Source organism: Musca autumnalis, unplaced genomic scaffold, assembly GCF_047663935.1.
Source record: "Musca autumnalis isolate F117 unplaced genomic scaffold, ASM4766393v1 scaffold_4, whole genome shotgun sequence".
NCBI lineage: Eukaryota > Metazoa > Arthropoda > Insecta > Diptera > Muscidae > Musca > Musca autumnalis.
Genome location: NW_027411977.1, coordinates 197,040,609 through 197,055,022, shown reverse-complemented (window position 1 = coordinate 197,055,022; position 14,414 = coordinate 197,040,609). Strand labels below are relative to the sequence as shown.

General features: G+C 35.6%; 1 protein-coding gene across 1 annotated transcript; it reads left to right on the top strand.

Moving 5' to 3' along the window:
- The first annotated feature begins 11,148 nt into the window (after positions 1 to 11,148).
- Positions 11,149 to 14,090, top strand: LOC141400693 (activity-regulated cytoskeleton associated protein 1-like). Its single transcript, XM_073980073.1, has one exon. It carries the CDS (start codon positions 11,472 to 11,474, stop codon positions 12,204 to 12,206), a length of 735 nt encoding a protein of 244 aa, XP_073836174.1. The 5' UTR covers positions 11,149 to 11,471; the 3' UTR covers positions 12,207 to 14,090.
- The last annotated feature ends 324 nt before the right edge of the window (positions 14,091 to 14,414 follow it).

Below are 14,414 nucleotides of genomic sequence, written 5' to 3'. Positions count from 1 at the left end.
TAAAAGTTTACACAAGTCTTACTATCGGTAGAACTTTACGACTGCTTTTTATTCGTCGCTAACTTACCGAAAAATCGGCAATTACCGAAATTATGAGCAGTTTAATTTTACCGACAATTGTCGGTAATTCAAAAATTGAGTTAAAGAATAGCCCTGCTGATATCCCAATGGTTGTTGTTCCGCAATATTTCTATCTTCATTGTACGATTAGATGTTTATGTACTCGATGACATTTAAAACTTTCCAAGGACTATGACTTCTGTCGGCACAGCGGAGGCAAACTTATGAAAATTCATAACTTTTGTTTTCTCGAAAGCAAGTAAAAATGTATCAGTCGGGTTGCCGACATAGATATACCCTCAGTTTGTGTGAGTTGAAACTTTTATCTATGAACAGATCGAATACGGGCTTCATAACCAAATCTTTGTCCTAAAAATTGTGTAGTCAGGGAGTTTCAGAATTTCGTGACCTTTCTTGGACGTATAAACTTTCCGACAAAAATATCGAAACATTTGGGTATAAAACTTCAAGATTGTGGGCGTTGCGAATAAATGCTTATGTTGAGCTCATAAATTTGATTTCGATAAGAGCGCAAAAGTTTTGCACTTTTGTGGAGAAGATACCTGAAAGAATGGTGCATTTTGGAAGTGGACCTAATTTTGGAAGTCATTCCTTTTGATAGTTATGGTGTCATGCCGTTATTTTAGTTGGTCATGCTAAGATTTAGAGCTTTTGAACCTAATGTCAGGAAGCATGGACTTACCCACAAAAAATAGAATATCGCTGTAACCAAGACCTAAAGCAGTAGCATTGGTCAAAATATCCAATGGAGTTTGTGAGGGAGGTATCCGAAGATGTTGTCGCATATAGACCCTCTTGATACTTGATATACATACATATGTACGTCCGGAAGTAATTTTAGGATGTTCAATGTTTCGGTGAAATCGGATATTGTGTGGGAGGTACCTGAAGGAGTGAACCGATATAATCCATATTCAAACGTAATCTATGGGAAAAAAGGAATGAACTGATATAACTTAAAGTTCGGTTGATCCGTTCGAGAGTTCTCATGCGCTCGAGCCAGAGAGACGAACGAACTGGGCTAAATCGACGTCAAATTATTTGAAGCGACTTTTGTCGAAACATATGAGAAGTCAAAGGCCATTATTTCGATGAGGTACATTTTTATCGTTAGCCTAAAGGCCGAAATTACAGCAGATTTTAATACCATTTAACCAATGTTTGAGGGGTGCCACCGTGGTGCAATGGTATGCACACCCGCCTTGCACGCTTAAGGTCGTGGGTTTGATTCCCCGGCCAGTCAACATCAAACACTTTTCAACGGTGGCAAAATACCCCTCAGTAATGTTGGCGACATTTTCTGATTATTTCAGCCTTGTACAACTTCTCTACAACTGGTGTCTTAAACACGTCGTTCGGACTCGGCGATAAACAGTAGGTCCATATCATTGAGCTAATATGAATCCCCCCCCCTGTCCCCCTGGGATGTTTGTGGAACAATTATATATATACTAGCAAATGCCCGCTACTTCGTATGCGGAAAGGGAATAATATACAAATAAACAATATTTCATATGAAAATGGTGGACACTGAAAATTTTGATGTACTAATACCTATTTTAATTGATATTTAATTTCTTTTAAGTATTGTTCATATATCTATAGTTTGAATTTCCATTACCCATTTACCCATTTTAAATTCCAGTCCATGTTTTATTAGAACAGTAGGGGTAGTTTAAAGATTTTATTCATATTTTCTAACCGAAGAATCTGCAATTTCGGCATTTATGATATCAACATGTAGAAAACCTTTATTCAAAAAAATGTTACTTAATGCGCACGCTTTGTTTGACATGGCCCCTATATAACAGTTATTTTTTACACATTTTAATTTAGACTTTTTTGTTCACAGGGTATAAAAACCTTATTGCAAAACAATAGTTGTATTTTCTAAAACGTCCAGAATAAAAAAAATAAACAATTTTGTTCAAAAGATACGTTTGACTGTTTGATTTCAGTGGAAAATTTAGAAACCACCTTAGCGTTAACATTAAATCATTAGCACACTATTCGATACAATTTTAACAGAAACATTGCATACATTTTAAATGCGGATTTTTATAGACATTCTCAATACCAGTGCTTCAATATTTAGTACTATTTAATACTTCTAGTACACTTATTGTACTAACACCTCTAACAGTGAAACTGACAACTTCTCCTTAGCCCAATATAAAATTTATTGCACTTTCGTACTCTGCGCACACTAACTATAAAATTCCAGCATCACCCAACACCAAATTTCGTACTATTTTGTATTTTTTGTATTTCCAATACCAACTCAATAATTCAGTCCTTAGCAACCTCCATACCTAATTTCAGAATTTGTATGCATTTCAAAAACTCCTTATCAGAACACCAACAAACCAACAAACAACCAAATTAAGTACTTATAATAGGTTTCGTTTCAAAAATAACATCGCGATATCCCAATCGCGATACTTATTTACAATTTATTCTGAATATTTTAACCAAATTTTGTGGCGTTCAGTAATTTTCGTTCACTTATCTCCAGCGTACGTAAAAATACTTTAAATAACATTTCCAATCGTTTCGTTTCGTATTTTCCATAGGAACAATACAAAACGAAACATAACCCACGTTGGCCGAGCTCGCTGTTTAGTTTTGTTTTGTTTACATTCGTGAGTGCGAACAAAGCGAAAAGTACTCAACTCCACAAGAGCAGATAGAAAACGGAATAGTTCTAAACCGTTGGTGATCACTTCCTTACCGTATAGTAAAAACAAACCACACGTATTCTCTCTTTATTTCTCATTTGTCATTGCTTCCCTGTCGGACTTTTATGAACCAGTTAATAAAATGATTGATAATAGATCGATAATTTTTAAACTGACTAAAAACTGGCTGAAAAGTTATCTAGAGATGAACCACTTTGAACAGAAAAACCCTGTAGGGACTGTGGCCGATTTAAAGCTCACATAAAGCTAGCTTTTTTTTAAACATAAGTGGCATTTTATCGATAATTTTGCCTTATGCCAACTGACTAATTTTACAAGGCGATGAGCGCCTGAGTGGTCAGTATTGTCCAACGCCAGATAACTTTTCGACTGATAATAAACTAACTTTTTTTTGCCTATTTTTAGTCAGTTTAAAACATAATGTGAAAAAAACAATTTTTGTTTCTGTGTGTTTTTTTATTTTTGACTTTTCATATTCTCTCTCTCCCTCTCTTTGTCTCTCTCTCTTTTTTTTGTTAGAGAGAAGAAGGGGCAAATTTGTATATTTCCTTTGTGTTTCTTTTTAATTCCAGTAATATGTACGAATATGTTCAGTGCATCAACACTGTATTCTATAACTGGATGCTGCATTTATACGAAGAATATTAAGAAAAAGCAAGTGCGAATTATTTATACATTTGTGCCTTATTTCTTCGACAAACACCAATACTTTGCAGACGGTACATGTTTCTGTTTTCAGAGTGGTTAATCTCTAGATAACTTTTCGACTAACTTTATATTGGTCGAAAAGTTATCTAGACATGGACAATCCCTTAAATTTTCTCTTTTCCTATTTTGCTCACCATTGGTTGTTAAGCAATCACATGTGTGTGTGTGTCTGAGTGTGGCATTGACAATACGCACGGCAGGCAAACGTTTCCCAAAAATACTAGTCGTTTCGGTGGTGAATGAAACAACTCGGCAAAGCATAGCCGAAGTTACATTTCAGCAATCGTACGGTTTCCATCTTTTTACATTGAAAAGTTTGTGTTTTTGTTTTGGTTGTGAGAATGAAACGATTCAGAGAAGCTGAAAAGTTTGTGGCTTTGTGTGATTAGTACGGGAATCGTTTTGTTTGTTTCCGTTCATTGCTTATCTCAACCCTACACATCAACAGCGACAATAATACCAAATTTCAGAATTCCACCGTTATTCGTATAGCATTTAATACTTTTCGTACGAAAGTTCGAATTTCAATAACTATCTCAATCCTCCACTCCAAATAGTACCATATTGTACCCATATCCAAATGGTACCAAATTTAGTACCTTTCAAATATTCGTACTTATATGTAAAAAATACGAATTTCCGAAATCTGCCTCAATCCTACACGCAAAAGTAATCATAATTCCAAATTTCACGATACTTTTCGTACACATAAGTACGAAGTTCCAAACCTACCTCAATCCTGTACTCCAACAGTAATTATTATTACAAATTCTAGGTTCCCAGCTCTATCCGTTCGCCCGAATCGAAATTGTACCAAATTTATTACCATTATTACCATTTAATACTTTTCGTACACATAAGTACAATTTTCCAAAGCTATATTTCCATGACTCAATCCAACCCTACAACAGTAATCGTAGTTCCAAATTTCCGGTTTGCAGCTCTATCCGTTCACTCAAATCCAAATTGTACCAAATTTAGAACAGTTTAGAACTTTTTGTACCCATAAGTACGAATTTCCAAAACTACCACAATCCTATACTCCAACAGTAATCACTACTCCTAATTTTAGGATTCCGCCTTTTTTGGTCTTCTATCACGCTGCGGTGTCAGAATATGGTTAATAATTTTCGTGTTGCATAGTGTTATTAACAGATTGGTGGAAGGTATGTATAAAAGCATTTTTTTATAAAACGAGATTAATAATTTACATATTTTTTTTTATTTTCAGGCTTGCGATCAGTGTTCGAAAATAAACACTATGGTATCGTACCGTACCGTTCTGTACCGTACCAAGGTGGATAGGTACACTACGATAGTGTACCGCTCCGGAACACAAACACTAAAATATATTTTAGTGATACTGTACCGGAACACAACTATAATCGTAGTGTACCGCATGCCGGAGCACTAAAAATCGTAGTGCTCCGACTGCGGAGGACTAAAAATCGTAGTGCTCCGACTGCGGAGGACTAAAAATCGTAGTGTTCCGACTGCGGAGCACTAAAAATGTTAGTGTTCCGACTGCCGGAACACTACAAATTTTAGTGTTCCGACTGCGGAGCACTAAAAATTTTAGTGTTCCGACTGCGGGATCACTAAAAATCATAGTGCACCACGTGTTGGAACACTAAAAAATAATAAAGGTATTATGTTTTCTTAGGAAAATTAAATATTTGGTTAAATTTGATCAAATAAATATTAAGATAGACTGTTACATCCATGTATGTTTAAATTAGTTAAACCCATTGCGAAATTTGGTCAAAATTATGAAAAAATAATATTTAGTTTTTGTGGAATGAAGCACAAAAATCTTCGTGCCGGAGCACTAAAAATTGTTTTGTACCACGTTTTGAAACTATAAGGTAATGAACCATACATGAATTTATTATGATTTCTGAGGAAATTAAATACTTTATATATATTTTTAATAAATAAAGATTAAAAGAAAATGTGAAAAAAATCTGATTTGATGTTTGGACAATGGGGCACTAAAAATCGTAGTAAATCCGACTGTCGGAACACTAAAAATAGTAGCGTACGACGAGCCGAAACGCTAAAAATAATGTTAAGATAATCGTCAGTTTATTATGTGAGGAAAATTAAATATTTTATGTTTTTAGGATAAACAAATATGTATTTATTTATTATTTATTAAATTATCTAATATATAAAAGGCAATGTGTGTATGTTAGTATGTTTGTATGTTCCGAATAGACTCAAAAACGGCTGAATAGATTTTCTTGAAAATTTCAGATAATGTACTGGGAACACCGGTGGTGAAAATAGGCTATATATTTTTTTGAATGGTCTTCGCGGAAGTGAAATATCGCGGTCATCCCAAATTATTCAAAAATGTATTATTTCAGATAATATACCTAATTTTAGTAAGCGTGACAACATAACCGCTATAACACTGGCTTCAATATGTGGGATAACGCGGTCAACGCCATAGTTTGGAATACAGTAAAATCCTGATAGCATGAGATGTCACTATATAAGAATTCCGAAAAATCGATTGGGAAATCTTATGAAATTTTGTGTGTGGAGTTTTTAGGTCTGAGAATAGGTCGTAATCTATTTTTTTATCCCGCTAAGTGCAGTGACCGGTGGTCCTCCCCACAAATTGTTTAAGAAAACCGCGAAATTCAAGATACTTTTTAATATATTGTTTACAAATTGTTTGCATTGCTATGGTAATTACTGTCTTGACCCTGAATGGTCGTTGCGGAAGGGAAATATCGCGTTCATCCCAAAATTTTCAAAAATGTATTATTTCAGGTTATTAGAACGGTCGTAAGCTGTTTTTTACTGCTAAGAATAGTGACCGGTGGTCCCCCCACAATGTTTTTAAGAAAATCAGAAATCTTTGATATTTTTGAACGTATTGTTTACAGATTGTTTTCCCTGAATGATCGCGGTCATCACAAAGTTTTCAAAAATGTATTATTTCAATTAATAATTTTAGTAAGCGTGACACAAAAATGATATGAACAATAGCTTGAGCAAGTGGGATAGCGCGGTCGTGAGCTATTTTAAAATGGCTAAGTGTAGTGACCGGAGGTTCTCCTTCAATTTTTTTTAAAGTCCATGATATTTTTGAACGTATTGTTTACAGATTGTTTGCAATACTACTGTAATTACCGTCTTGACCCTGAATGGTCTTCGCGGAAGTGAAATATCGCGGTCATCACAAAATGTTCAAACAGTTATTATTTCAGATAATATACATAATTTTGCGTGCCTAAAAAATGCTATAAACGCTGAACACTAAACAATAAGTGGGATAGTGCGATCAACTCCACATTTTGGAATACAGTAAAATCCCGATAACTTGAAATGTCACTATCCAGAGGTTAAATCCACCAAAAATAGCGAAAATCAGGCGCCACCCTTCTATGGGAGCTATATCAAACGAGGACGTGCACTGAAAATTCTCTGCAAGACTGTTTACGACCCCCAAAAGTGACTATATCTCCAAACTATCGAAAATCGGGAGGTACTGCTTTATGGGAGCCATATCAAAACGTGAACCTATAACTGTTGCATACCGAGCGCAAATAAAAAGGCGTGTCTTTCGGTCGATACGAATATTTATGCTCTCCTCTTTAAATTACATTAAAACCAAATATTAGCCATTTCGGTGTGATAATGATGTTAAATGCTCAAAAATAGCTATATCAAAACGTGGACCTATACTGACAATTCTCTGCAGTAATAATTACGACCCCAACCGAGACCAACAATCCAATATATAGCAATGTTAATTGACGTGCACCGATCATTATATGTGGGTCACAAAGTGCTTTAAACTGTCAATTTATGGTGAAGGGTATAATAAAAGAGATTTTATATCTTAAATTTGGGGGATACTATTACATGGAATTTATGTCAAAACATTGATTTATATTATGAAGTTTCTAGAGGGATGCCTAATTATGGCTGTATCAATGCTGGATAGATAACTAAAGTTTACACGGAGAACCCAAACAACGGGCCAGCAACGCGGACCGGGTCAGCTAGTTATTTAATAAATAAAAATTGGAAGAAAATGTATAAAACATCAGATTTGATTTTTAGACAATTGAGCACTAAAAATCGTAGTGTTCCTACTGCCGGATCACTAAAAATCGTAGTGTGCCGACTGCCGGATAACTAAAAATCGTAGTGTACCACGTGCAATACAATAAGGTAATGTACCGCACATGAGTTTATTATGATTCGTGAGGAAAATTTAATATTTTATGTTTTTTGTTTTTAATAAATACAAATTAAGAAATAAAAATTAGTAGGAAATGTGAAAAACATCTGACTGGTTTTTGGACAATGGAGCAGTAAAAATTTTACTGTTCGACGTTTAGGTAATCATCTGTTTATTATAATTTATGAGGAAAATTAAATATTTGATGGCTTTTGGGTCAAGTAAAAATTAATAAATACAAATTAAGATGAGCATGTTATATCCATGTACTTAAAATTAGTTACAATATTTTAGATATTTTAGAGATCCGGCAGTCGGAACACTAAAATTTTTAGTGATCCGGCAGTCGGAGCACTACGATTTTTAATGATGCGGCAGTCGGAACACTACGATTTTTAGTGCTCCGCAGCCGAACACTACGATTTTTATTGTTCCATTGTTTCGATTTTTAGAGATCCGGCAGTCGGAACACTAAAATTTTTAGTGATCCGGCAGTCGGAACACTACGATTTTTAGTGATCCGGCAGTCGGAACACTACGATTTTTAGTGATCCGGCAGTCGGAACACTACGATTTTTAGTACTCCGCAGCCGAACACTACGTTTTTTATTGATCCATACTCCAAAAATCAAATCAGGTGTTTTTCACGCGTTCTATTAAATTTTATTTTTTAATTTGTATTTATTAAAAAAAATTATAATATATTTAATTTTCCTCACAAATCTTAATAAACTCATGTATCCACAGTCAGAACACTACAATTTGTAGTGCGCCATTGTACAACAACCGAATCAATGTTTTTCATATTTTTTACTTAAGTTCACAACGTTATTAATTAATACCCAGCAAAATAAATTGGAAGTAGTGCAATGTGGACTAGTTCTGTCACGGCATGTTTTGATGCAGTTCAACTGGAGTCGTGAAAAAGGCGCTCCAGTCCTCACATTTTAACCGCATTTGGATGCAATTCAAAGAATCACATCCACTTGTCACATTTTAACAACATCCGGATGCAGTTCAACGGAGTCGTGAAAAAGGCACTCCAATTCCTCACAATTTAACAGCATCCGGATGCAGTCCAAACGGAGTCGTGAAAAAGGCACTCCGTTCGCTACATTTTATTAGCAGTTGTTAGAGATCCCTATATGTACATAAATCAGATTGTACATCTCTACAGGCAGCGGCTTTCATTTTCCAAAAAGAGATAAGCGTGTTAACATGTCCAAACATTTGTTAATACAAACTAAATAATATTTAATATTTAATTTGTGAACATTTTTCCGGCAACTCACCAGAAGAAAATTTCCGAATGGAGTGCTGTTGGAGTACGTGTCGAAATCTTAACTGGTGATGGGAAGACAACCCATTTAGCAAATGAAGCAAAAACAGTTCAGCTTGGAACAAATGCAAGCGGAGGAAACACGCATGTTTGCGATTGAATTCAATGGAGAATTTTCATAATTTGTGTTAATGTAATAAAGTTGTTAATATTTTTGTTTTGTACAAATAATAAATGCATTTTATTTGTTCTGGCATATTTTGTAATGGCTTGCACAATTTCCGCAGAATGCCTGTACCAAACACGTGCTTTGGACTGCCTCCTATTCTACCCCAAAGGGTTAGTTAAAATGCAATGCCAAAGGGTCAGTTAAAATGCAGTGCCAGAGGGTCAGTTAAAATGCAGTGCAAAAGGGTTAGTTAAAATGCAATGCCAAAGGGTTAGTTAAAATGCAGTGCTTTGGAGTGCATCTTTCAGTAGTCACGCTCTTGTAAAAATCATCAGTGAAAATGCAAATTTTGATGCACATCCAGATCACTTGTACATATCATTTAACTGCATCTTTGGAGGCAAACATTTTGCTGGGTATGTATACATACATGGATTTAATAGGTGTATCTGAGTTTTTATGTCTTAATCTGTACTTATCTCAAAACTTATAAATATTTAATTTTACTCGAAAATCATTACAAACTCGTGTGTGGTACATTATCATTACGTTATTTTTTAGTGTTCCGACTGCGGAGCACTACGATTTTTAGTGTTCCGACTGCGGAGCACTACGATTTTTAGTGTTCCGATTGCGGAGCACTACGATTTTTAGTGTTCCGACTGCGGAGCACTACGATTTTTGGTGTTCCGACTGCGGTACCCAACGTTTTTAGTGTACCAAAATGTGGTACACTACGTTTATCGTTGTGCTCCGGAACAGTATCACTAAAATATTTTTTAGTGTTTGTGTTCCGGAACACTAACGCTAAAAATATTTTAGTGATACTGTACTCGGAGCGGTACACTATGTTAGTGTACTGTTTATTTTCGAACTCTGCTTGCGATACATTGTCGGAGGAGAGCTACATTCCCCACATAGTTAACCACTCTGCAAATTGGGTATACCCACAGTAAGGTAAACACTGTATAGAGTATATGGCGCCATTGAAAATTTTCTTCAATGGTTATATTCAGAAATTTATTTTTGAAGACAAACAATCCACTCCTGGAATTTCTCAAATTCACGGATCAGTTGTATGATACAAAAAAAATCCTCAATTTATTCCAAACTGGAGAGAATTGATTCTGCTTTTTTTATGCTGTTGGGGGAACTGGATCCACGTATTAGGTCCAGCAAAAATTTGGGAGCCGGATAAACTAAACCATTAGAAAGTAATGTAAACAAGCTACCTTCTGCATTAGCATTAGGCTGAAAAATAATGGATTAGTTTTTTTTAATTTTACAAGTCAAAACTACTTGCAAAATTACTTTATTCATTACTAAGTAATGAGTACGGTGGACAGAGTATGTTTGCCCATATTTCGTAAGTTTTATAATGACACCAATCGGGTGGTTTAGTAAATTTAATCTTAAGAAAGAATTTTTGTGAAATTTTCAGGTCCTATATCTAGGGAAGTACACGATTTCTGGAAAAAAATATATATCTTTGACTTTAGGATGGATGCAACGTAGATCCAAAGGTCGTAAAAGTGATTCGTATTTATAGAACTGCTGAGTACTTGGAATTTTTCCACCTCTTCCGGAGCTATGAAGGAAGTTTCAAAAATGTATTAAAAACCCACATTTGATATGTTTGTGCGTGTCCCCTAAAATATTTATAAAACATCAAATACTGCAGCTTTGAAAGTCATCGAAAACTTATGCATTCTTAAAAAAATCCCCCAATTTGGGCCCTGATAACCCTCCAAACTGTTATCTACATCTCTAAACTATCAATAAATTCTACTATAAATAATTAGAGTTATAACTTTTATCAGGTTGCATGATATCAGTAATTTAGTTTGTTTATCAATTTTTTGAAAAATATTGGTAAATGTACATGAATAAGTATGAATGTACGTACGTATGTTCTTGGCATGTATCCCCCATTGATTTTGTTTCCAAGAAAGAGAACCCCCAAATGATTCTCTTTTTATTAGGAATTTCAAACATGATGAAATTCAATTACTCATCTCTCTGCTGCCGAGAATAAAACTACCAACACTTGTGGTGGGGTATTTTGGTGTTGCTCTCTGGCTTTGTGAATCCATTTGCCGGGTATAAAAGGCCAACGCATTGCCTTGAGAAACCAGTCTACTGCGAACTACGATTAACGCAACGACCAAACCCAGCCAATGTTCGTACGGAGTTAAACGGTAAAAAAGTTTCAACATTCGCCAGCTATACAAAAAACAAGTGGCTTTGTTACTCAACCAACCAGCAATACACTCCGCGACATTGCGAATTACTCATCATAAAAGTGAAAACCAAAAAAAAAACAACATCTAAAAAATGGCTCAAATGGTACAGATGACCACCGAACAATTGCAACAACTCATCGAAGCTGTACGCATCTCCGCTGCCAACAGTGCTGCCCAGGCTGCTGAAAACGTCCAAACCAAATCGAAGGGAAGTTTCAGCAATTGCCCATCTCGCTTTGGTGGCCAACGTGATCATGAAGCCGTTGAAGAATTCATAACCTCAATTGTAACGTACAAGGAAATCGAATGTATCAGTGACGAGGATGCCTTGAAGGGTATTTCTTTGCTCTTCTATGGCTTGGCATCAACCTGGTGGCAAGGTGTACGCAAAGAGGCTAAAACATGGAATGATGTTTTGGCCTTGATTCGTGATCACTTTTCACCCACCAAACCAGCCTATCAAATCTATATGGAAATCTTTGAGAAGAAACAGGATGACCATGTGGCCATTGATACATTTGTGTGCCAGAAGCGGGCCCTCTTGGCTCAATTGCCTGACGATAGACATGATGAAGAAACCGAAATCGATTTAGTCTATGGTCTGTTGAACATCAAATATCGCAAGCATATTGCACGCCATGATTTCAAGACATTCCGTGAGCTTTTGGAGAAGGGTCGCATCATTGAACATAACATGATGGAAGATGAAGCTGAGCAAAAGGGACCAGTGCGTGGCTCCAAGGGCACAAAACGTTGTACGTATTGCAATTTCCGTGGTCATACCACAGAACAGTGTCGCAAACGTAAATCGGCAGAAGAAGAATAAAGCAACATCAGCAACAACAACAACATCATCAACAACAAGTGATGTCATACACCAGTTCCCAAGTGCCAGAAAAAAACCTCAACAAATTATATAACCAAGTTCTAAGAGAGTTTGGTAGTGACATCACCCATCTAACACAGAGTGCAGTTATAATTTGTTTGTACCTCTCCCAAACCAGTTATGACTGTCTCATTTCAACACATTTACAGATAGGTTTCTCTTGATTTCAATGCTGGAGCCATTCCATAATGAATCTCTTTGATTTTAGTACCCTAGAATCTAAGAGATTTGTTGGGAACGTTTCGGGTATTTGGAATTGGGAGTTCACCTGCATTATCATTAGGTTAAGGCTACATTTTAGGACGCCTTCCGCGTACACGCTGTGTTTTACCTTACAAAACCGGCTTTACAGGCTATGAACGCCTGGACCACACGAAACTTAGACGTTTATGGATTTTTTAAATCTATTGTCTTACTATTCAAACATACAAACAAACAATCATGCAAAGTATATCGGCTGCTTTCCTGGCTTTCGGTAAGTAATGACTTGTTTTTTAACTTTTTTCCAAACTATGGCAAGGCTAAAGTTTGTCTGAGTTCAGAAGTTGGGGAAGTAATTCCCCTATTTTTGGGCTTTTCCAAGCCTAAGTTGAGGCATAGTTTGAATATAGTTAGGAAGTCATTGTTTATCTCAAAGTTTGGGAAAGTATCCACCCCGTTGTATTCACTAGCTTACGAGAGATGTCGTGGGGTTTAAAAGTAGCTGCGTGGGGAAATTTCCATCACTTTGAGGCAAACAATTGCTTGAATTCCAAATTTTGTTTTCCTTTATTGGGAACAAAATTTGGCATTTCAAGAAATTGTTTGGCTTATAGTGTAGGAAATTTTCCGTATGCATGTACTTTTGCAACCCCACTTCATCTCAACTAACTTTTGAATGCAGCAAAAAACCCCCCTCGTTGCTTTGAAACATTTTGAAAATATTCTGGTATTTTTGCCACCAAGAAGTGAAGTTTTCTCTTTTCTAAGGCGTTGCAATTTTCGAAATATTTAACCCAAACAAATTCCCTTCCTCGGACGGGAAATTTGTTGGGTTGTCTATGGAGGAAATTGTAGCAAATTTTAAAAGTATTACCCAACGACTTGGTGTGTGGAAAGTGGTTTAAATTTTTCGAAATGGTTCAAAGTGACAAAAAACCTTTTTTGCCTTTGGGCAAAAAAAACTTTTTTCGCTTTGGCGAAAATAAAACAAAACTTCTTTAACAAAGAAATTTTTATGATCTTGAATTGTACAACGATGGCTAGGTTGACGCCATTCGTACAATTGGCACGCCAACGCAAACTATTCCAAAACTTGAGTCAAGATCTTGGAATTTTTTGAAAATGGCACGCCTGTCTCTATTATCCCACTTTCGGATTAAGCGTTTCGCCAAGGCTAAAAACTAACCTCCAAATTAGCAAGTGGCTACCTTAATCCACAAACAATAACAACTGGAGTTAATTTTTTTTATAAATGAAGGCATTTCAGGATAAAGTTACAGCATTTCGCACATAAACTCGTAATCATACAAAAAACCTCACAAATGATGAGCCAATTGGAGGTTTTTTAATGGCCATCAAAATCATTTGTGGGGTTTTCTATTAGCCATCGTAATTGGAATCCGAAATCTGTTTGCTTTTGTAATTGCATTAATTTATATTTTTTAAACTCTAGTTTTTTTAATTTTTTAGTAAACAGCATTGTATTCTCTATTTTCAAGGTGAAGGAAAGACTGTTGTATTTAGTTTTTAAGAAAAAATTTTTAAAAAAAGAAAAAATTTAAAAAATCAAAAAAATTAAATACAAAAATACTATACAAATAGCAATGCTATTGAGAAACTAAATCTTACTTTGCATTTTTACTTCTTTTTACTGGGAGATTAATGGGAAGGAAATAATTTTACAAAATATTTTCAGAAGAGGAACAGGTTTTTACATCATCTGCACCTGGGATGTTCGGAACCCTTACAGACGCACTGGTGATGTACATTTAAGGAAGCGAGCCGATATTACAGGAAGTACTAAAAAAATGGAAATGAGTCACAACACACCTAAAAGAGGTGCACCAGAAAACCAGTGCACAAAGACTCCGACTATTGTCATAAATCGAAAAGTTATGCGAAGAAATAAAATTGTGAAAACACATCAAAGCTATTCATTTGACATAC

Coding starts and splice junctions, on each gene's coding strand:
- LOC141400693 (XM_073980073.1), top strand. CDS start 11,472: ATGGCTCAAATGGTACAGATGACCACCGAACAATTGCAACAACTCATC.